Source organism: Xenopus tropicalis, chromosome 7 (genome assembly GCF_000004195.4).
Source record: "Xenopus tropicalis strain Nigerian chromosome 7, UCB_Xtro_10.0, whole genome shotgun sequence".
In the NCBI taxonomy this organism is placed as follows: domain Eukaryota; kingdom Metazoa; phylum Chordata; class Amphibia; order Anura; family Pipidae; genus Xenopus; species Xenopus tropicalis.
The window spans coordinates 120,437,481-120,461,100 of record NC_030683.2 but is presented as its reverse complement, the minus strand read 5'-3'; the positions used below and the strand labels follow the sequence as shown (position 1 = coordinate 120,461,100).

The following is a 23,620-nucleotide window of genomic DNA, read 5'->3' as shown; positions in this document are numbered from 1 at the left end:
AATGTTCTGGCAAAAAAAATAAGAAACATCAATTAACATGACATGAACGGGTGATACAATACTAGGCAATATCAGTCCTGACTGGCTTAAACACAATCAGGGGTTTGGGTAATACTACATGGATAGTTATCCCCAGTTCTAGTAACCCAGTGATCCCCAACCAGTGGCTCAGGAGTAACATGTTGCTCACCAACCCCTTCTGGAGGAAGTCGCTGGGGGGGGAAGCTGGAGGAAGCCGCAGGGGAGCCGGAGGAAGTTGCTGGGGGGGGGGAGCTGGAGGATGCTGGAGGAAGTCGCTGGGGTGGGGGGAGGGAGCTGAGGGGAGCCAGAGGAAGTCGCTGGTGGGGGGTGAGTTGTAGAAAGCTGCAGGGGAGCCGGAGGAAGTCGCTGGGGGGGGGAGCCACAGGAAGTTGCTGGAGGGGAACTGGAGGATTCTGGTGGGAGCTGGGGGGAAGCCAGAGGATGCTTGGGGGGGAGCTGGAGGATGCTGGGAAGGACTCTGGGGGGAGCTGGAGGATGCTGGGGGGCCCTGGCTACAAATGTTTTAGGGGGCCCTGGCTACCAATGTCTGTGTGTCTTTGGAACTGATGGGAGGGAGCATTGTAGTAACCCATAACCTATGATACTTGACAGCGACCATCTGCTCGGTTGGTAAGAGTTAGTAGCCCTATTAAACCTTTGCATTTGTTTCTATTATACATTGCCCTGCAGCATTTAATCTCAGCTGTGCGTTAAAAAAATAAAAAATATCTGCTTATTTGTGCTTACTATAGGGGACTACCCATTGTAATATAATATTATATCATTCTTTCTATAACTTATTATAAAAACAGGGTTTTATGTCTTTTGCATTTAAAGGAGCAGTTCAGTGTAAAAATGTGCAAACTAGACAGACTGCGCAAAAGTTTCAATATAGTTAGTTAGGCAAAAATGTAATCTATAAAGGCTGGAGTGGGCACATGTCTAACATAATAGCCAGAACACTACTTATGGAATCCTACAAACACAGGGGTGAAGGGTCATTTTTTCATTGTACATATACTGTAGCAGAGAACTTTTTTTTTAACAGAAAATGGGTTTTATAGGACTTAATCCAACTCAACATTAAAAGTTAGTTCCAACTATGTCTCTAAAGAAAGTGACCAAAAACATAACTACAGATGCAAGAGAATTCAGCAGAGAGAATGTTGAAGACCTAGAATTTATATACAGATACCATGGAATTAACCAATAAGAATGCTGCTAACCAAGCCAACCAAGTTGGATAAACAAACAGTAATTTAGATCCCCTTTAAATTATAAGGGGCCTGGATTCCCCATATTTTCCGAAATACAGGTATGGGACCTGTTATCCAGAATGTTCGGGACTTGGGGTTTTCTGGATAAGGGAATTTTCTGTAATTTGGATCTCCATAACTTAAGTCTGTTAAAAATCATTTAAGAAGTGAATCAACCCAATAGGCTTGTTTTGCCTCCAATAAGGGGTAATTATATCTTAGTTGGGATCAAGTACAGGTACTGTTTTATTATTACAGAGAAAAGGGAATCATTTAACCATTAAATAAACCCAATAGGGCTGTTCTGCCCCCAATAAGGGGTAATTATATCTTAGTTGGGATCAAGTACAGGTACTGTTTTATTATTACAGAGAAAAGGGAATCATTTAACCATTAAATAAACCCAATAGGGCTGTTCTGCCCCCAATAAGGGGTAATTATATCTTAGTTGGGATCAAGTACAGGTACTGTTTTATTATTACAGAGAAAAGGGAATCATTTAACCATGAAATAAACCCAATAGGACTGTTCTGCCCCCAATAAGGGGTAATTATATCTTAGTTGGGATCAAGTACAGGTACTGTTTTATTATTACAGAGAAAAGGGAATCATTTAACCATTAAATAAATCAGTTAGTGGAGAACACAATACTACTCTTCGCACGTGTTAATCACATGTACTAAAAAGGAACAAAGAGAAAAAATTGATGGTGATTGGCTCACCTCAGTGTGGATAGTTGCGGCTGTACTTGTTATTGGGTAGAACAAGGTAGTGACCAGTTACTAGTCTATCAGGCTCAGTCAGTCTCAGAGGCTGCCGTGACTCCGATAATCTAGAGCAGAAAAAAAATCCATTGTGTCAGATGTACAGTATGAAGCAAAATGATTTAACAGCAATAATAATGAACAACTCAGCAGAGCGAGGTAAATAGATAATACATGTAGCCCTCTTTTGCTACTGCATGAGATCTAGCACGCATTCACCTGCGTGTGGCGCTACAGGAGTCCTGAGCCCCGCTTACTATGGGGACAGGCGTTTCCCAGCAATGGCGTGCCTCCACCCAGGGATAGTGGTATGGACTTATTTCCTACCCCCTGGGAACTGCATAGGTTGATGTGCCCCTCCGGACTAATAGATCTCACCACACGGTTATATGAATAAAGTAATTGAGAAGGTTTATTGGACGAACACCTCTCCAGGAGCAGCGTAACCATAGTATACAGTGCAGGGTATATCTCCATACATCTCATTGAGTACCATCTCCTGTTGGCCTACCCAACGGTACTCCCGACATGTGTTCCCATCTAGGGGCTCTCCCCGGTACTCACGGCAAGACACTCTACCATAGAGTTCCCCCGGTACTCACGCTAGGACGTTACCCCACAGGGACCCACACCGGTACTCTCATAGGGCATCCTCAGATCCGGCCTCCTGGACTGGTGGTGCCTTGGTACACCTTCCCTAGCCTCTTAATTCCCTGCACTCCGGCTGATGTATTGCCGGGAGGTCTTAACCTCGCTTACTACTCCTGGAGGGGCCATGTCCGCCCATTCTAAACTCGCTACTCTACATATCACTCCTAGAGCGATCTATTACAAAACTCCTATATCAGAACTGTGCCCAGGGCACCCACTCCATTACTGGAGCAGTCCCTAGACCAACCACCCCCCCACAGCACATGGCTGCGTTATTTATATGGGCCTGTGTACCACCTTGTGGTCATAACCCGAACTACAGGGGTCCTCCCCATTAACTATATAGCACCCAGTCATCCCAGTGTCCCTGTGTCCCAGCACCACCCTGTGGTCTGTCCTAGGGGTTCCTGTCCTAAGGGCCCGTTTTTGGTAAACCCCTACATACACAAGTCCTAATTCCAGTCCAGAGGTCAGAGGTAGGCGGCAAGCAGAGACGGGTCCCTTAAGCAAAAAGTCTTGGAGGGCAGCAAGCACGGAGAGTCTGATGAACAGGTTGGGGGCAGGGCTGGCTGAAGACAAGGAAAAAGTCTAGAGAACGGGCCGAGGTCAATACCAGGAGATGGAACACAAGCAGGCAGGGACTGGACAAGGGTTCAGGAACTCTTGGGACTTGGGAACTCAGGAACGGGCAGGAAATCAGGCAGGGATCAGTCAAGTATTCAACAACCAACTGGTAGGATCAGGCTCCTTAATTGATCAATTGAGGCCCCGTGTAGCAAAGGAGGTAGGAGGAATACATTTTGAAGAAGAGAAAGATATTAAGAGATATTAAGAAAACTGGCCAGCACTAACTCAAATAGTGGCTCAGTGGGTTAATGCAGGTACAGTTAAAGACACAGTCCAAACGTCGAGTCCATCCAGTACTTGACACATTGTGTTATATTTTTTTCCAGCCCCCCTAACATTTGCACATATTTCTGTCTATATAAGAGATGTTCAGTCAGAGAGTCACCATCTACTTTCTGAAGATACTGGATACATAGTTCCATGACTGCAAACAAGTTCTTAGCTAGATCACAAAATATTTGGACTCCTTTCCTATGTTCATGAACATTCCTCTAGTCTCTCTATACACCTACTGATCTCAGCTATATACGTTCTTACCGGACTTGCTGGTCTCAGCGCTCGCTGCAGAGTCTCCCAACACAACCCCAATCACTAAGCACTGACGTTGGATCTCAGTGTGTGAGAGAATATTATCTCCTTCTGACACGCAAAGTGATTTTACCCAAATGTGTCAGTTATAATATCACACGCACCTCATTATCTCTGAAGCATAGATTGTATCTACATATTTCCATCTCTTATGGGTTTACAGCAAAGATGTTCATTTAAGGGGACATATCCCTTCCATAGCAGTGTTGTTTTTCTTCAAATGTTGCTGGACCAACTCCCAGCAATCACCAGTATATATCATCAAGGGAATCTGAACGCTGCTTGCTTAACCACACTACCGTTTTGTTTTCTGACTACAAATCCCAGTATTCTATAACATATTATCAATAGTGAGGACCAGTTTAGATAACACCTCTGTATGCTGCCGGAATCAAATCAACCCTTCATCTACCTCATCTATTATTTACATCCTCCCTATAGTGGCAACACTTGTTGCTCTGGATATTCTTTCAATTCAAAATCATAAGCCATAAATAGTGATGGGCGAAATAATTCGGCAGGCATGGATTCACGCCTAATTTCCGCATTTCACCATTGGCGGATTGTTTAGTGAAACGGATGAAAAAATTTGCCGCAGAAAAATTTGCACGTCAAAAGAATAGTCATGGCATCAAAAGAATAGTTGTGGCGTTAAAATAAATAGTCGCTCATCAAAATAAATGGATGAAAAAATTCGCCGCAGAAAAATTCACAGCGCATCCAAAAATTGTTGCAGCGCCAAAATAAATAGTTGTGGCGCCAAAATAAATAGTCAAGCGTCAAAAGAATAGTTGCGGGCAACAAAAATTTTGGTCATGGTGTCGCGGCGTTAAAATAAATAGTTGCGGCGTCAAAAAATAAATAGTCGTGGCATTAAAATAAATAGTCGCGGCGTTAAAATAAATAGTTGTGGCGCCAAAATAAATAGGCGCACATCAAAAGAATAGTCATGGTGTCGCGGCGTTAAAATAAATAGTTGTGGCATTAAAATAAATAGTCGCAGTGTTAAAATAAATAGTTGCGGTGTTAAAATAAATTAAAATAAATAGTCGCAAGTCAAAAAATTAGCCATGGGCATCAAAAGAATAGTTGCGAGCAACAAAATTTTTTTACGTGTGACATTTTTGCCATCTTGCGAATTTTTCGCCGTTTCGAAAATCTTTTGAAAGCAAAACGGGACAGATTCGCTCATCACTAGCCATAAAGGCTCAGTTATTCTATAAACTGTATAACTTGCCCATGGTGACTGAAGAAGATCCCAGAAGGGGTTCCAGCAGCCTAGTGAGAAAAGGCACAATTAGGCCTACCCAAAGCTACTGACTGTTACCATAGCAACATTATTGCATTTCAGAAACCCTTTATCCCCATCACATAAAACAAGTGACTTTTCTCTCCTACTTACCATCAGGGACAATGGCTGTTTGTTGCTGTAGAAGTTCCCTGTTACAGAATTGGAGCTCCCGGTATCGCTGACCAGCCATGGCCAAGCGCTTGGGTCATGACTTAACGTGATTTCCTAACGTCTCTCTGAACTGAATCCCAATAGTAAAACCACTGAAACCGAATCTCACTGTCACTGATTGGCTTATTTTGTGATGCATAATAAATGTTTTAACCAAATATAAGAAATATTCACATGTGCACTGTCACCCCTTTAGCTTAAGGGCTATCTATACGTATCCGTCTTCTTGGGATTCCCAGCAAAAGATGTTCAAACAAAGTAAAAGTGCAGCTAAATGTTCCAGTTCCCCTGGCATTGCCGGGACCCAATGTCTTCTGAAGGTCGGGGGGAGAGTAAATGACCTTTCTTTCCTACCCTAAATTAGGCCTTTAGTCTTAAATTAGCAGAATTTTTACAATCTTCTACAGGATTAAATTAAACAATTCCAATGGACTTAAGTAGTTTATCTAGTACCACACAACCACAATATAATATACAATGTGTAATGTATACAAAATGTGTTTTCGACTTTTCTTTCTCAGTTTATATTTGACATTCTTTATAGGGATGCACCAAACCAACTTTTTTGGGTTTGGCCGAACCCCCGAACCCACCCTGATGGATTCTGCCGAATCCAGAATCCTAATTAGGATTGGGAAAGGTTAAAAGTTGCAGAAAACGAATCCATAAAAAAAAAAAGGCTGGATTCGTGCATCCCTAATTCTTTACTTGTATGTGTATAGCAGCGAACTGGGTTTCAAGCATCATTTTTCATTATGAACAGTCATTGCATCATGAGAAATGGTGGAATGCAGTTTATTTCACTTTGCAAATCTCCCAGACTTTAGTGCAACACTGAATGGGTCAGAAAGACAATCCCTACAAAGAAGGTGTTGATATTTTATCCATAATTCAACAGTAGAATGTCCGTTTAAGCACAAAGCAAGAAGCCAAAGGAAGACAAATAGGCAACATGGTACAAATAATGAAACTCTTTACAGAATGAGACAAACAAATAACAGTAACCATAGGAATATTCTAAGGGTCGCCCCTCTTCATCAATGAGTACATTCATTTTCCAGCTAATCAGAGCGTTAAACCACTGCTGCATGCTAAATACTGAGCACTGGGGACAGCTATGGGACTAAGCATCCAACAGAAGTGGGTCTTGCACCAAGCACTTGTGTTCAATATGTGGATAAAACAGGCTTTTTACTCTAGAGTAGTGATGGGCGAAATGTTTTGGCAGGCATGGATTCGCGGCGAATTTCCGCGTTTCACCATTGGCGGATTGTTTCGGGAAACGGATGAAAAAATTCACCGCAGAAAAATTCACCGCACATCCAAAAATTGTTGCCGCCGTCAAAAAAGAATAGTCGCGGGCGTCAAAAGAATAGCCGCGCAACGAAATAATAGCAGTGTGACAAAACAATAGCCGTTCAACAAAATAATAGCTGTGTGACAAAAGAATAGCCGCGGGCGACAAAAGAATAGCCGTGTGAGAAAAGAATAGCCGCGGGCGACAAAATAATAGCCGTGCGACAAAATAATAGCCGCGGGCGACAAAAGAATAGCCGTACGACAAAATAATAGCCGCGGGCGACAAAATAATAGCCGCACAACAAAATAATAGCCGTGTGACAAAATAATAGCCACGGGCGACAAAAGAAAAGCCGCGACGTTTCGCGAATTTTTCCCGTTTCACGGATCTTTTTAAAGATTCGCACATTTTTTGGCGAAGCGAAACGGAACAGATTCGCTCATCACTACTCTAGAGCAGTGATCCCCAACCAGTGGCTCAGGGGCAACATGTTGCTCCCCAACCCCTTGGATGTTGCTCTCAGTGCCCCCAAACCAGGGAGTTATTAAAATACAGTTTCCCCTTACGGAAGACAACAAAATATATATTTACAATTCAATGTACAAGAAATGTTACCTAAATACAAATATTCCCACTGAAGGTACATTCTGGTGAGATGCTGCTATTTACCTGTATTGTTGATGGGGGAGGGACAGCCTGGAGCTTTATTTAAGTTGAAAATATCTATTTGATTTTCTAGATCAGTGATCCCCAACCATTGGCTCAGGGGTAACATGTTGCTCCCCAACCCCTTGGGTGTTGCTCTCAGTGGCCTCAAAGCAGGTGCTTTTTTTGAATTCCTGGATTGGAGGCAAATTTTGGTTGCATGAAAACCAAACAGAGCCTCATTTAGGCTGCAAGTCCACGTAGGACCTACCAAATCACAGCCCTTATTTGGTACCCTCATGAACATTTTTCATGCTTGTGTTACTCCCCAAGTCTTTTTACATTTGAATGTGGCTCATGGATAAAAAAGGTTGGGGATCCCTGTTTTAGATAAACGTGAAGCTTGAAGGTCAATTAGGGTGGGATTTCGGGTAAACATATATTTGATGCCCTATATATTCTAGGAAGAATGGCTAAAAGGCTGAGACACCATTGTTTTCCTTTATATGTAACCTTGTTCTGAAATAATCGGAGCCCTGGCCAAAGGATGGACCTTCAAGGGTGGCTTCAACTGACATGCACTGGTTTAGGACTTTTGAGTATTTAACCATACTTTCTTCAAACCTCGACCTTCCTTGATGAACAGATAATAGATTTATGGATTGAGTATAAAACAAACTAATACAGACTTTACCATCTCAAGAGTTTTTTCTTATCATGTTTTCCCCTTGTAAGGATCCACCCAGAGACCATGCAGTTTTCAGTGAAAACCCTGAGGGTTACCTAACATTTGGCGCCCCTCAGAGATTGAGCTTTCCTTCTCATTCAAGAAGAAAGAACTTACATATGAATTTGCTCACAAATAACTTCGTTGGTAGCAACGGTTTCCCTGCGCAATCTGTCCTCAGGATCACTAAATACATTTTTTAGTATGGCTGGTATGGACCTTGTCAAGCTGCTCTTAAACTCTCTGCCCAAGAAGACATAGAGGATGGGATTGAGGCAGCTGCTGGTATAAACCAAACAGACTGAAACTGAACTTATTATCAAGTCGGGACCAATGTGATCATTACGTGTCCTGAGTGCGATAAACTGCCATAGGTTATATGGGAACCAGCAGCCGAAGAAGCAGGTGACAATTGCAACGATGATCTTCAGCGACCGTTGAGATTTGTTTCTTCTTCTCACAGAGGCCACTTTGCAGATGATCAAACCATAACAGAGCAGGATAATAGTAAATGGTAACAAAAACATGACAACAAACCGAGTAACATGAAAAGGATGCTTTAGTGCTTCAAACTTCTCCACCTTGGACTCGTTGTAGACTCGATAATAATCAGTTTGTTCCGGGGCGCACTCCAACAAATCATGAAATTCAAAATATATAAAGATACTTTTGACTGAGATGAGCACAGACACCACCCAGATAACAACAATAACAGTGGTTGCTGATTTTTTTGTCCTGTGACTTTTTGCCCAAAACGGCCACATTATGGTTATGCAGCGATCGATACTTATGGCGGTTAAGAAATAGACACTGGTGAGCATGTTAATAAGGAGCAGAGTAAAACTGAAGGGACACAAATAGTAATCATCCACCAAAATCCACTCTGCAATACGCACAACGGCACTGACACTGCATATAAAGTCTGTTATCGCCAGGTTAAGGTACCATTTGGCACTAATTGATTTCATCTTGAAGCCGGCGATCCAGATGACTAAACCATTCCCTATAACACCAACGAGGCAGGTAATGCTGTGACAGATGATGGAGAATATTCTCATGGCTCTATATATATTTGGTGGAAGTGGAATCCATTCCCACCACCAGCCATAATCATAATAATCTGTTTCCTTTGTGATGTTATAATGAGGTGGGACAGTAACAGACATGGTGATAAATGTTCTGGCAAAAAAAAAAATAAAAAACATCAATTAACATGACATGAATGGGAGATATAATACTAGGCAATATCAGTCCTGACTGGCTTACAACAGTGATTGGTGGAAGATCGTATGTTACAGTTCTAGTAACCTATAACCTATGATACTTGGCAGCGACCATCTGCTTGGTTGGTAAGAGTTAGTAGCCCTAGGTAAGCTTTACATCTGTTTCTATTATACATTGCCCATTTATCCATTGTAACTTACTATTATGTCATTCTCTCTATGGGCTATTATAAAAATTGTGGGTTTCATCATGACAAACCACCTAAGTCATGTCCCATATGTCTCTTAGAACACAGTGGCAGGGATATTCACAATGGCAGGTAAGGTTGTGGACACTCCGTCAGAGACCCGTTATCCAGAATGCTTGGGACCAAGGGTATTCCGGATAAGGGGTCTTTCCGTAATTTTGCTCTCCGTACCTTAAGTCTACTAAATGATCAATAAAACATTAATTAACCCCAATAGGATTGTTCTGCCCCCAATAAGGGGTAATTATATCTTAGTTGGGATCAAGTACAGGTACTGTTTTATTATTACAGAGAAAAGGGAATCATTTAACCATTAAATAAACCCAATAGGGCTGTTCTGCCCCCAATAAGGGGTAATTATATCTTAGTTGGGATCAAGTACAGGTACTGTTTTATTATTACAGAGAAAAGGGAATCATTTAACCATGAAATAAACCCAATAGGGTTTATTGCATGTACCAGAAAGCAATTATGAATGGCAATGAACTAACATTAATGTGGGTAGTTGTGGCTGTACTTTGTGACTGCATAAAGCATCTCTGCAATGTAGTAAATATTTTCTAGACTACCAGGTTCAGTCCTTCAGACTCCATTTATCTAAAGCAGAAAAAATCCTTTGTGGTTCTAGTAACAGAACAACTATATACATTTTGGAGATCCTGGAAGTCATAGTTTAACCACAATTGATGGGCCATAGCTGTAGCTATATTATTATCTAAGATAATATTTTGATTTGTTTCCTATGTTTAGGAACATTCCTAGATTCTATACAAATGTCTACTTATCCCAGCTATATACTGTATATTCTTACCGGACTTGCCGCTGTCACCGCTTGCTGCGAGGTCTCTCGGCACAATCCCAGTCATTAAAGACTGAAGTTGGATCTCAGTGTGTGAGAAAATATTAACTGTGTCAGTAATAATATCACATGGACTTCATTATCTCCTAAGCATAGATTGTATCTTCATATTTCCATCTCTTATGGGTTTACAGCAAAAACGGTTCATTTAAGGGGACATCCCTTCCATAGTACTGTTGTTTTAATTAAATGCTTGCCTTACCTTGTAGATTGTAAGCTCTTTTGGGCAGGGCTCCCTTCACCTCCTGTATCGGTTATTGATTGCTTTATATGTTACTCTGTATGTCCAATGTATGTAACCCACTTATTGTACAGCGCTGCGGGATATGTTGGCGCTTTATAAATAAATGTTAATAATAATAATAATAATAATAATAATAATACATTACTACTCCATTCTTGTCCAACTGCAAATCCCAGGACTTTTGAACATTTTATGAAGGTTAAAGCAGGTAAGGACTGGTTTAGATAGCGCCTTTGTATGCTGAAGGTGTCAAATAACCTTTCATCTGCCTGGGGTTACAAAAAGGACCCCATTACTGTTGGTGATGGCTCTATGTGGTACTAGATTTCAAGTTTGGGAAGCTCTATTAAACAGTATTTCTACTTGTCCCAAGCTTCACTCGCCTACCAAGATAACTGGGTGAGACTTTGATTTACATCAAAAGATGTTCAGATAAATGAAAACTATAGCTAAAGTCTACTTTTTCTACAAAATGTCCATATATATATATAATGCTATATACTATATACAGCAGTGATCCCCAACCAGTGACTCAGGGGCAACATATTGCTCCCCAACCCCTTGGATGTTGCTCCCAGTGCCCCCAAACCAGGGAGTTATTTTTGAATTCCTGACTTGGGGGCAAGTTTTGGTTGAATAAAAACAAGATTTCCTACCAAATAAAGCCCCTGTAAGCTGATAGGGTGCATAGAGGTCCCTAATAGCCAATCACAGCCCTTATTTGGCTCCTCCATGAACTTTTATGGTGCTTGTGTTGCTCTCCAAGTCTTTTTACATTTGACTGTGGCTCACGAGTAAGAAAGGTTGGGGAACCCTGATACACAGCATGTGTGCGTTTTTACATTTCTTTCTCATATTACATCTAAAATCATTTCCAAATTGGGTTCAAAGCATCATATACCGATAACTATGAAGTTATTTAGTGAAAGGAGATGCTAGGAACTCTTTTGGGCATAAGCTTGTACCTAATAAAAAGTTGTATCTAGTAGAATTAAGTCTAAAACAACTGGACTATTGAGGTTTTTTGGGAACTCCAGTTGTTTTAGACTTAATTCTACTAAATACGGTATATCATGACCTGGATGAATGAGAATCTTCATAGACTAATAACCCCGTATAAAGACAACCTGAGGCAGGTAAGAAAGGAAGATAAAATATACAAAGGTCAATAGACATATTACATAACCACTAGAGAGAGGACTATTTCTGCCAGCTGTCAGCCCTCGCAGATGGTGGAGGCCACGATGTTGTGTAACTACAGCTCTCAGGTAAAACACAATAAATAGGCGCCAGGGCTTCTTGAACTTAAGCATAAACTGTTTATTTAACCAAATCTGCAAAAGAGTAATAACAAGCAATGATACAGGCTTGACACATAGCACAGGTGTATACTCTCGGACACACTTCAATAGTACTAGCCCCACAAGTTCAAATGGCACAATGTTTAGCACAAACACAATGGGTCTCCCCCAACTTTTGGGAATCCTCCATTCAAATGGAACCCAGCCCGTTTCTATCTAGCCTGATCCTGTACACGTTTTCCCAACTTCTGACTAAATGTAAACCTGGGATCTTAGTACAACATACCACTGACACTCCTTGGCGGAGCCAAAATCTGCTCATGAACTAACCTTCACTATTTGTCACACCTAGGGGCTGATCTACTAATCCATGAATCCAAATGGGAAAAAAACGGATTGGAAACAAACATTTTGCGACTTTTTCGTATTTTTTGCAATTTTTTTCGCCACCGTCGCAACTTTTTCGTAGCAGTTACGACTTGCCCGAATTGTCGCGACTTTTGCATAGCCATTATGACTTTCGTGAATTGTCGCAACTTTTTCATAGCCATTATGACTTTTGTGAATTGTCGCGACTTTTGCATAGCCATTATGACTTTCTTGGATTGTCGCGACTTTTGCATAGCTATTACGACTTTCGCGAATTGTCACGACTTTTTCATATTGAGCGCTCGAAAAAGTAGTGCCAATTCACGAAAAAGTCGCAAAATACCGATCATTACGAAAAAAAACGCATTTGAACGCTTTTCGGACGTTCGTGGATTAGTAAATGTGCCCCCTAGTGTGACCTATTTCCAGTCTAACCTAACACTAGCTATACCTGCACCTCCTCGGTTGAACTATTTTTCCAAAATGGCTCCAGAACCCATGAGGGATTTACATTTTAGCACACTGCCACCCTGTGGCCACACTATAGATATACATTAGTCATATTTTGACCCAGGAAAATAAACCTACTTCCCTTCTAGGAAAAGGACCCCCACAGGTGTCTAAAATACTAAGGGACTGCCAAGGAAAAAGAGCAGCCTATTTACCAGTTCCCTAAGTGCAACATTAGAATGGCATTGGGGCAAAGTGCAAAAACTGCCACAAAATATAATTTGAGCCCTCTAGTCTCAAACCTACCAGTATTTGGTTTACAGACTGAATTTGATACATATGGCAGTAAAATAGAAAGTGGCCTCACATACAGTATCCATCGAGGTACAGTGTGCTGATCTAGTGATTTTTCTGTCATTGGATCTATAGTACATAAGGGGTTTTACAATCAGAGTTTGGCATTCTTCAATAAGCCATAGCAACCAACCAGCATTTAGCTGGCCTAATAATAAAAGAAATATAACTAAATAATAAAAATATAACTGATTGGTTAATCTCCTGCTACCACAATGGGTTCCACAACCAAACAACCAGGCCATCCAGGTGGGGTTGTGATTTCACGGGGGCAGGGAAGAGGCAGGACAGTGAGCGGGGCTATGACATGGCAATTGCCGATTGGTCGATCACCGTGTCAATCTCAATGAATCCTACCCGGTTTTCCTAATTTGGAAAACTGGGCAGGAGGTTCGGAACAGGACAGCCCTTCCAAAAACCAGCTGTCTGGGTCAAAACTAGACAAGTGCCAACCCTAAATATGTCTGATTGGTTACAATGGGTTACTGGCCCAGCAAAACACTGGTCATGTTTCTACACTACATTTATAATATAAGCATATAATAAACTGACCACAAGCAAGCCAACTATGCAGGCTATTGGTCTAACTGACCCCCACATTGACCCTCATATGTGCCAAATCTTCATCTGTCAGTCACCTTGTTTAAGCTTATGCCAATAATTAAGCATCAGTGTGTAATTAAGCAGTAAGATGTTGAGAATTAAATTGCCAACTCACAAGTAACTTTAACGGTAGCAACAATTTACCCTTCCTCAGGATCACTGAATACATTTTTTAGTATGGCTGGTATGGACCTTGTCAAGCTGCTCTTAAACTCTCTGCCCAAGAAGACATAGAGGATGGGATTGAGGCAGCTGCTGGTATAAACCAAACAGACTGAAACTGAACTTATTATCAAGTCGGCAACAATGTGATCTCTACTTGTCCTCATATATTCGATAAACTGCCATACGTTATATGGGAACCAGCAGCCGAAGAAGCAGGTGACAATTGCAATGATGATCTTCAGCGACCGTTGAGATTTGTTTCTTCTTCTCATAGAGGCCACTTTGCAGATGATCAAACCATAACAGAGCAGGATAATAGTAAATGGTAACAAAAACATGACAAGAAACAGAGTAATGTGAATAGTTTGCTTTAGTATATCAGGCTTCCATTTCACAGACTCGTTGTAGACTCGATAATAACGACTTTCTTCTGGAGCGCACATCAACAAATCACGAAATCCCCAAACGAAATATTTATTACTGACTGAGAAGAGTACAGACACCACCCAGATAACAACAATAACAGTGATTGCTGGTTTTTTTGTCCTGTGACTTTTTGCCCAAAACGGCCACATTATGGTTATGCAGCGATCGATACTTATGGCGGTTAAGAAATAGACACTTGTCAGCATGTTTAAGATGAGTAGAATAAAACTGTATTCACACAGAACGTTATTATCCACCAAAATCCACTCTGCAATACGCACAACGGTACTGACACTGCATATAAAGTCTGTTATCGCCAGGTTAAGGTACCATTTGGCACTAATTGATTTCATCTTGAAGCCGGCGATCCAGATGACTAAACCATTCCCTATAACACCAACGAGGCAGGTAATGCTGTGACAGATGATGGAGAAAATTCTCATGGCTCCAAATATATTTGGTGGAAGTGTAATCCATTTAAACCACCAGTTATAATCAGCAAAATCTTCTGTTTTCTTTGTGATATCATAATGAGGTGTGACAGTAACGGACATGGTGATAAATGTTCTGGCAAAAAAAAAAATAAGAAACATCAATTAACATGACATGAACGGGTGATACAATACTAGGCAATTTCAGCCCTGACTGGCTTCAACACAATCAGTGGTTTGGGTAATACTACATGGATAGTTATCCCCAGTTCTAGTAACCCAGTGATCCCCAACCAGTGGCTCTTTAGCAACATTGTGCTCCCCAACCCCTTGGGTGTTGCTCCCAGTGGCCGTAAAGCAGGGGCTCATTTTTAAATTCTTCGCTTAGGGGCAAGTTTTGGTTGCATAAAAACCAGATGCAGTGCCAAATAGAACTTTCTGTAGGCTGCCAGGCCACATAGGCGCTGCCAATAGCCAATGACAATCCTTATTTGGCACCCCAGGAACATGTTTTATGCCCCTGTTGCTCCCAAAGTGTTTTGACATTTGAATGTGTCTCACAGGTAAAAAGGGTTGGGGATCCCTGTAGTAACCTATAACCTATGATACTTGGTTGGTAAGCGTTAGTAGCCCTATTAAACCTTTGCATCTGTTTCTATTATACATTGCCCTGCAGCATTTAATCTCAGCTGTGCATTAAAAAAATAAAAAATATCTGCTTATTTGTGCTTACTATAGGGGATTACCCATTGTAATATAATATTATATCATTCTTTCTATGGGTTATTATAAAAGCAGGGTTTTATGCCTTTTGCATTTAAGGGAACAGTTCAGTGTAAAAATTTGCACAACAGACAGACTACACAAAAGCTTCAATATAGTTAGTTAGGCAAAAATGTAATCTATAAAGGCTGGAGTGGGCAGATATCTAACATACAGTAATAGCCAGAACACTACTTATGGAATCCTACAAACACAGGGGTGACAGGTTGTTTTTTTTAACAGAAAATGGGTTTTATCGACTTAATCCAACTAAACATTAAAATGCGTCAGTTCTAATGGAAACGTGGTCTCCAACATGACAAAACCTGGAAATGTCTACATATTGTAAGGGAAGCCAAACCCTCTATGAAACTGCCCCGTTAGTTCCTACTATAGAAAGTGACCAAAAACATAACTACGGAAGCGAGAGAATTCAGCAGAGAGAATGTTAAAGACCTAGAATTTATATACAGATACCATGGAATTAACCAATAAGAATGCTGCTAACCAAGCAAGTTGGCTTAGTTGGGATCAAGTACAGGTACTGTTTTATTATTACAGAGAAAAGGGAATCATTTAACCATGAAATAAACCCAATAGGGCTGTTCTGCCCCAATAAGGGGTAATTATATCTTAGTTGGGATCAAGTACAGGTACTGTTTTATTATTACAGAGAAAAGGGAATCATTTAACCATGAAATAAACCCAATAGGGCTGTTCTGCCCCCAATAAGGGGTAATTATATCTTAGTTGGGATCAAGTACAGGTACTGTTTTATTATTACAGAGAAAAGGGAATCATTTAACCATTAAATAAACCCAATAGGGCTGTTCTGCCCCCAATAAGGGGTAATTATATCTTAGTTGGGATCAAGTACAGGTACTGTTTTATTATTACAGAGAAAATGGAATCATTTAACCATGAAATAAACCCAATAGGGCTGTTCTGCCCCCAATAAGGGGTAATTATATCTTAGTTGGGATCAAGTACAGGTACTGTTTTATTATTACAGAGAAAAGGGAATCATTTAACCATTAAATAAACCCAATAGGGCTGTTCTGCCCCCAATAAGGGGTAATTATATCTTAGTTGGGATCAAGTACAGGTACTGTTTTATTATTACAGAGAAAAGGGAATCATTTAACCATTAAATAAACCCAATAGGGCTGTTCTGCCCCAATAAGGGGTAATTATATCTTAGTTGGAATCAAGTACAGGTACTGTTTTATTATTACAGAGAAAAGGGAATCATTTAACCATTAAATAAACCCAATAGGGCTGTTCTGCCCCCAATAAGGGGTAATTATATCTTAGTTGGGATCAAGTACAGGTACTGTTTTATTATTACAGAGAAAAAGGAAAACATTTTTAAAAATTAGAATTGTTTGCTTATAATGGAGTCTATGGGAGATGACCTTTCCGTAATTCTGAACTTTCTGGATAACGGGTTTCCGTATAAGGAATCCCATATCTGTATCTAGATTTGCTTTGTATGTAGACTTTGTATGTATTCATGGCAGTTGTGCTATTCCATTGATATAGTCTACTGAGTCTACTGTGAATTATTTCCCAGTAAACAGTCATCAGTTTTAATAACAGTCATCAATCATTCAGCAAAAATGGTAGAACCCGGGACTTCCGGGGGGCGGACCCAAGAGACGGCCGCATTTTACAGAGGCTCCCACCGACATACCCGAAATATTCGCTACTAGAGGCGGAAAAACAAACAAAACTTAACATAAACCGGGTATAAGGATAGGGGATAAGACTGAGGGCAAAGGACATACAATCTGCCAGCCCCCCTCACCTTGCAACCCCGGAAGCCAGCGCACATAAGCCGCATACCCACGCCATACCGAGCAACCGACAGGTACGACACATGAGAGGTAGCGACGCACTCTCAGTAGGAGAACAGAGTGAGACCGCTATCAAAATATAACAAAAATATAACTGTCGACATTCAGATAGGCAACGGGAAGACGGCAAGCTACAAAATCTAATACTAAGGCCTAGGCAAGACGCCAACGCGCCATTTTGCAAGTGCGCAGCAACAAATTTTGAAACACTGCGGACCCGAACGGCTCAGGTGTTCCACGGGAGGGCAGAAACAAACCTAAAATCGGACTACAAGTCTATAGGTCCTATAAGAGAAAATAGGCATTACTAAAACAAACCGCAAGAACAGCGCGAAAAAAATGACCAGATAACAAGGATATAGAAAAACAGCCAAAACAAAACCATTTATAATACACGAAACAGGCTGAAATACAACATTATACTAAAGTTCAGAAATGAAACAGCTGTACTACAGATACATATCTACTGCGCACCCGGACTGATTTGGAACTTTGCTGGAAAACAACCACCCATACAATAACCAAACTGAGTCACGGGAGGGCAGACTACCAAACAAAATACAATTACACAAACTTGCCTAACCAACGCAGCGCTAAATACAACGGTTAAATGAAGACACAACAAATATAACGTTTCTCGAAAACCTTGCCTCGCAACAAAGGAAACTGCAAAAGGGGACTAAACAAATAAAACTGAGAATGTAACAGGCGAAATAACAGGAGGAAAACTTCACAAATATGGAAAAATATCTGGGACAATCTAACACAATGCCACAAAGAATCCCTAAAGCAAAACAAATAAAGGAACAACAGAGCAAAACTCTCCACAAGAAACTCAACCTGCACTAATGGCAGAAACAACATCAACACAAGAACTAGTACAAATCCTAGGTCCACTCTTGGACCAAAAACTGGCCACTATAAAAGACTGAAGCAGAAGACCGAATTTCCACCTTGGAAGACGAACTGGAAAAAGCACAACAAACAATAGATATGCAGCAAAAAGAAATCACAATACTAGCAGAAAAAATGGACGATCTAGAAAACCGCAGCAGACGCAACAATCTCAGACTGGTCGGAATTCCTGAAACAATTAAAGGAAAAGACCTAGAATTATTACTAACAGACTGGCTCCCACAAGAACTCCAAATAGACACGACCAAAACTCCATTTCAAATAGAACCATTCCATAGAATTGGACCCTAACCATCCAACGACAAGGCAAGACCAAGACAAGTTATCTTTAGAATTCTAAACTACGCAGACAGATCACGAATCTTGACAGCCTATCGGAAAATCAAGACTTTGACCTATGAAAACCACCGACTACTCATGTTCCAAGACTTTTCAGCCTCAGTATCAGAAAAACACACAGAATTCTCACCTATTTGCAAACTTCTCTATATAAATTTGCTTTGATGTTTCCAGCAAAACTAAAGATATGGGACAAAACAAACGGCAAACAATTTCTGTTTGAGACTCCCAAACAAGCATCAGAATACCTCCAACAACAGAACTTGATTGACCAACCGTGAAGTCAAAAACAGAACTGAGAAGAATCAAAATAACATGACTTCACCAACTGGATAATCACACCAAAAACAACTTGAGCCATCTACCACCTAACTCATCTCTTTAACCCTCCCTCTCCTATTCCCGCCCCCTCCTCTCTCCTCCCCACCTCCCACTATTTATCTGCACAACCACTTATAGGTTTAAAATCGGACTAGAGCAGTAAAGCCTTAGTCTATACATAGAAGAATACCGACCTGACCATCCCTTCCCCTCCCCTCTCCCCCCCCCTTTTCCTCTTTCCATCTCCCCATACCTTCTGTTCTAATATCCCCCCCTCTCCCCCCCCCCTAACAACTCCAGAAAGTACAAGGCAAGGTCCGAAATGTAAAATATGCTGTTTTATTGTTTTAATTATAATTTTAGAGGTAACTAAAATGACCCAAAGACAGAAAGCTCAGTCTGATTCATTATATTGTATTACGGAAACACAACTTTGCAGGAGATTACAAACAAGGGCATGGTCCGCTCGCTGGGATGGACTGTATCCCCAAATTTATCCTCAGAACCCCTTTGAAATCCCTAGAAAGGGAATAGGATAAACCACTACACCCAACATCTTAGAATGACAACTAACCCAGAAAGTCCTAACAATAATCTTGAACAAATGAAAGTGATCTCCTGGAACGTTGGAGGCCTAAATACCCCAATCAAAAGAAGAAAAGTACTAGACAGACTTAAGCGCGAAAATGCGCATATAATATTTTTGCAAGAAACACACTGGCGACGGAAAGATAACAGCACGTTGCATGACAAATGGCTACAGCATACAATAGCTGCCTCTTACACAAATAAAACAAGAGGAGTAGCCATACTCATAAATAAAAATCTATGTTGCACAGTCCAAAAAACATACAAAGACAAAGCAGGGAGATATTTAATCATCGATTTAGATATACAAGGAGTTAAATATACTATGGTTAACATCTACGCACCTACTAATGAAAATAAATATTTTTTCACAGAACTACTACAAAGGCTTTTAAAAGATTTTAAATCATATATTAAAACATGGTGGGCCAATTACGTAGACGACAATTTAGAACATTGGAATAACCCCCAATTATTTCTGAGAGGACCCATAATTTCATATCAGACCAAACAAAACAAATTCTACAATGAAAAATATAGATACCTTCAAAAAAAACTGACACAAAACTATAAACTATTTAAAACCAAAAATACCCCAGAAACAAAACAGAAATATGTAGAAACTAAAGCCTTATTTGACACCCTAATAACGGATAAAGCCCACAAAACACTCGGACATACAACGAACACATACTACAGATGGGGAAACAAACCAGTCTATTAGCTAACATAGTTAAATCATAAAAATCAAATACCGTATTTTTCGCCGTATAAGACGCACTTTTTCTTCCCCAAAACTTGGGGGGGAAAGTTTGTGCGTCTTATACGGCGAACTGTCTTCCTCTCTGTGCCGCGGCTCTCTGCCGCATACTCGCTTTTATAAGGTTGCGCCCGTGCGTACTGACGTCACACACACAGGGCGCAACCTTATAAAAGCACAGAAGCCGCAGGGAGCCACGGCACAGAGAGGAAGACATCACAGGAGCCGGAGGCCGCTGGGGGGAAATGGAAGGTGCTTGGGGGCCCGGGGGGAAGCTGAAGTATGCTGTGGGTGCCGTGGGGGAGCTGGAGGATGCTTGGAGGCCCTGGGGGAAGCTGAAGGATACTTGGGGGGGGCGTGGGGGAAGCTGAAGGATACTTGGGGGGGGCCCAGGGGGAAGCTGAAGGATACTTGGGGGGGCCCTGGGGAAAGCTGAAGGATACTTGGGGGGGGGCCTGGGGGAAGCTGAAGGATACTTGGAGGCCCTGGGGGACGCTGGAGGATACTTGGGGGGGGGCCCAGGGGGAAGCTGAAGGATACTTGGGGGGGCCCTGGGGGAAGCTGAAGGATACTTGGGGGGGGCCTGGGGGAAGCTGAAGGATACTTGGGGGGGGGCCTGGGGGAAGCTGAAGGATACTTGGGGGGGCCTGGGGGAAGGTGAAGGATACTTGGGGGGGGCCCAGGGGGAAGCTGAAGGATACTTGGGGGGGCCCTGGGGGAAGCTGAAGGATACTTGGGGGGGGCCTGGGGGAAGCTGAAGGATACTTGGGGGGGGCCTGGGGGAAGCTGAAGGATACTTGGGGGGGCCTGGGGGAAGCTGAAGGATACTTGGGGGGCCCTGGGGGAAGCTGAAGGATACTTGGGGGGGGGCCTGGGGGAAGCTGAAGGATACTTGGGGGGGCCCTGTGGGAAGCTGAAGGATACTTGGGGGGGCCCTGGGGGAAGCTGAAGGATGCTTGGGGGGGCCCTGGGGGAAGCTGAAGGATGCTTGGGGGGGCCCTGGGGGAAGCTGAAGGATACTTGGGGGGGCCCTGGGGGAAGCCTCATTATGTGCGAGCCCAGAGACAATTAACTTTATACAGTTGATATTAAATATTTTACTACAGTATTTGCTTCAGAATCTTTTTTTTCTAGATTTTCCTCCTTTAAAATTGGATGCGTCTTATATTCCGAAGCGTCTTATAGGGCGAAAAATACGGTACCCACATACAACGTTTAAAACTCACAAATGGATGGGCCACAGACACCATCAATATAAACAAAACAATGACAGAACCTTTTATATGAGGGAGCCAGAAGACCCAATAGATGGTTTGAGATTCCTACAGGAAGCAAAACTCCAAAAATCGACAGTACAAGATAGGGATATTCTCGACTCCCCCATAACAGAGAAAGAAATAAAAGAAACAATCAAAAGCCTAAAATCAGGAAAAACACCAGGACCAGATGGTTTTAGCGCAGAATTTTTCAAATTATTATTAATAGATATCTCGCCCATTTTAACAACATTATACAACCAAACATTACAAGGTCACCCTCTCTGGCACACAGCAAACGATGCAAGAATAATTGCACTACTGAAACCAGGCAGAAATCCTACAGAACCATCCTCATACAGACCAATATCCCTATTAAACCAAGATTTAAAAATCTTAACAAAAACAATAGCTGACAGACTTCAAAAAATCCTCCCAAGAATACTCACTGACAACCAGGTAGGGTTCCTTAAAACAAGACACCCAGTCTAAGCCCTCCGAAAAATCATAGCAGTATTATATCAATGTAATCTAGAAAAGAGAGAACATGGCATGTTTTTAAGTCTAGACGCAGATAAAGCGTTTGATAGAATCTCTCACACACATCTCCGCAGACTCCTGAAATTCCAACACTTCGGTATCCACATGCTTAACCTCTTTAAAGCATTATACACATCACCCATGGCACCACTTACAGTAAACGGCTTTTACTCTGACTACTTTCAAATCCAAAGAGGGACAAGACAGGGATGCCCCCTCTCTCCCCTCCTTTTTAATGTAGCCATAGATCCCCTTATCAGACACATTTTACTCCATCCACAATACAAAGGAATTCAAACAGGACAAACCTCCCAAAAACTTGTAGCATTTGCAGATGATATTATGCTATTCATTAATAATCCCGCTCAGGATATCCCTATATTACTACAAATAATAGGCAGATTTGGTGCTATAGCAGGTTTCCGAATTAATCTAGAAAAATCGGAAGCCCTACTTCTGAAACACACGCTCAAAACGGACTGGTCAAAAAATTTCCCCTTTCAAAAAACAAAACAACATATAAAATTTCTAGGTATCAATATTCCAAAACACCATACAGAAATATATAAACTAAACCTACGACAGAAAATAGATTCACTACAACAAGAACTTTCAATCTGGAAAAAATTAAATCTCACCTGCTTTGAGCGTATACATCTATTAAAAATGGTATTCTTTCCCAAATGACTATATGTTATACAAATGTTACCATATCAGATAAGACCCAAAGACCTCAAACGAATAAATCAAACATTTCGATCTTTTATCTGGGACAAAAAACGCTCTAGAATAAGCTTCATAAAACTACAACAGTCCAAACAGGAAGGTGGACTTTATCTCCCTAACATGAAAGAATATAACGAAGCAGCCCTCACCAGATACATAGGGGACTGGTTATGGCACAGAGACACATACACCACAAACAGCTTAGATCGCCTCCCAGCAGCTGAACGATCCTTAAACCATTTATTACATACGTCATTTGCCAATATCCCTTATACAATGCGAGAAAACCCATTATTTATTTACTCATACAAAACATGGCAGATACTCCAAAAAAAATGTAAACTACCCTTCACCCAATCCATATACCAAACATGGAACGGAAACACATCCTTTCCAGCAGGTATAAATAATCCCACCTTATATCAATGGGAGCAACAAGGCCTTTACAATATCAAAAATCTACTAGGACCAAATCACTTAATCCTCTCACAAGAAACGATACAACTCAAATATCCATTTACTTCACAAAATGACTTTCTCCTTTTACAAATCGTACATTTCACGTCAACTAAACTAAAATATCTCCCTGAAACAGATAGGATCAACCCTCTTAATCTCGGAAAGACAAAACATCAATAAAATCTACATCCCAACTATATCATATGGTAAGAACTTCGATTTATAAAGGGAGCGAAGACAAAACATTAGCAAAATGGACAAACATGCCCCCACAGACAACAACGCAAGACATACTAAAACTTCATAACCATTCAATGCAACTTCTCACATCAAGCAAATACCAAGAGATGGCACTCCAAATCCTACATAAATCTTATCTGACCC

The 23,620-nt window shown here is 41.3% G+C and overlaps 2 protein-coding genes across 2 annotated transcripts; both read right to left on the bottom strand.

Moving 5' to 3' along the window:
* Positions 1-8,154: 8,154 nt before the first annotated feature.
* LOC116412382 (C3a anaphylatoxin chemotactic receptor-like) lies at positions 8,155-9,207 on the bottom strand. Its single transcript, XM_031906553.1, has one exon. It carries the CDS (start codon positions 9,205-9,207, stop codon positions 8,155-8,157), a length of 1,053 nt encoding a protein of 350 aa, XP_031762413.1.
* Positions 9,208-13,832: 4,625 nt separating this feature from the next.
* On the bottom strand, positions 13,833-14,837 carry LOC100491170 (C3a anaphylatoxin chemotactic receptor). The gene has a single exon (XM_012967298.2). The coding sequence runs from the start codon at positions 14,835-14,837 to the stop codon at positions 13,833-13,835; it is 1,005 nt and encodes a 334-aa protein (XP_012822752.2).
* Between the last annotated feature and the right edge of the window lie 8,783 nt (positions 14,838-23,620).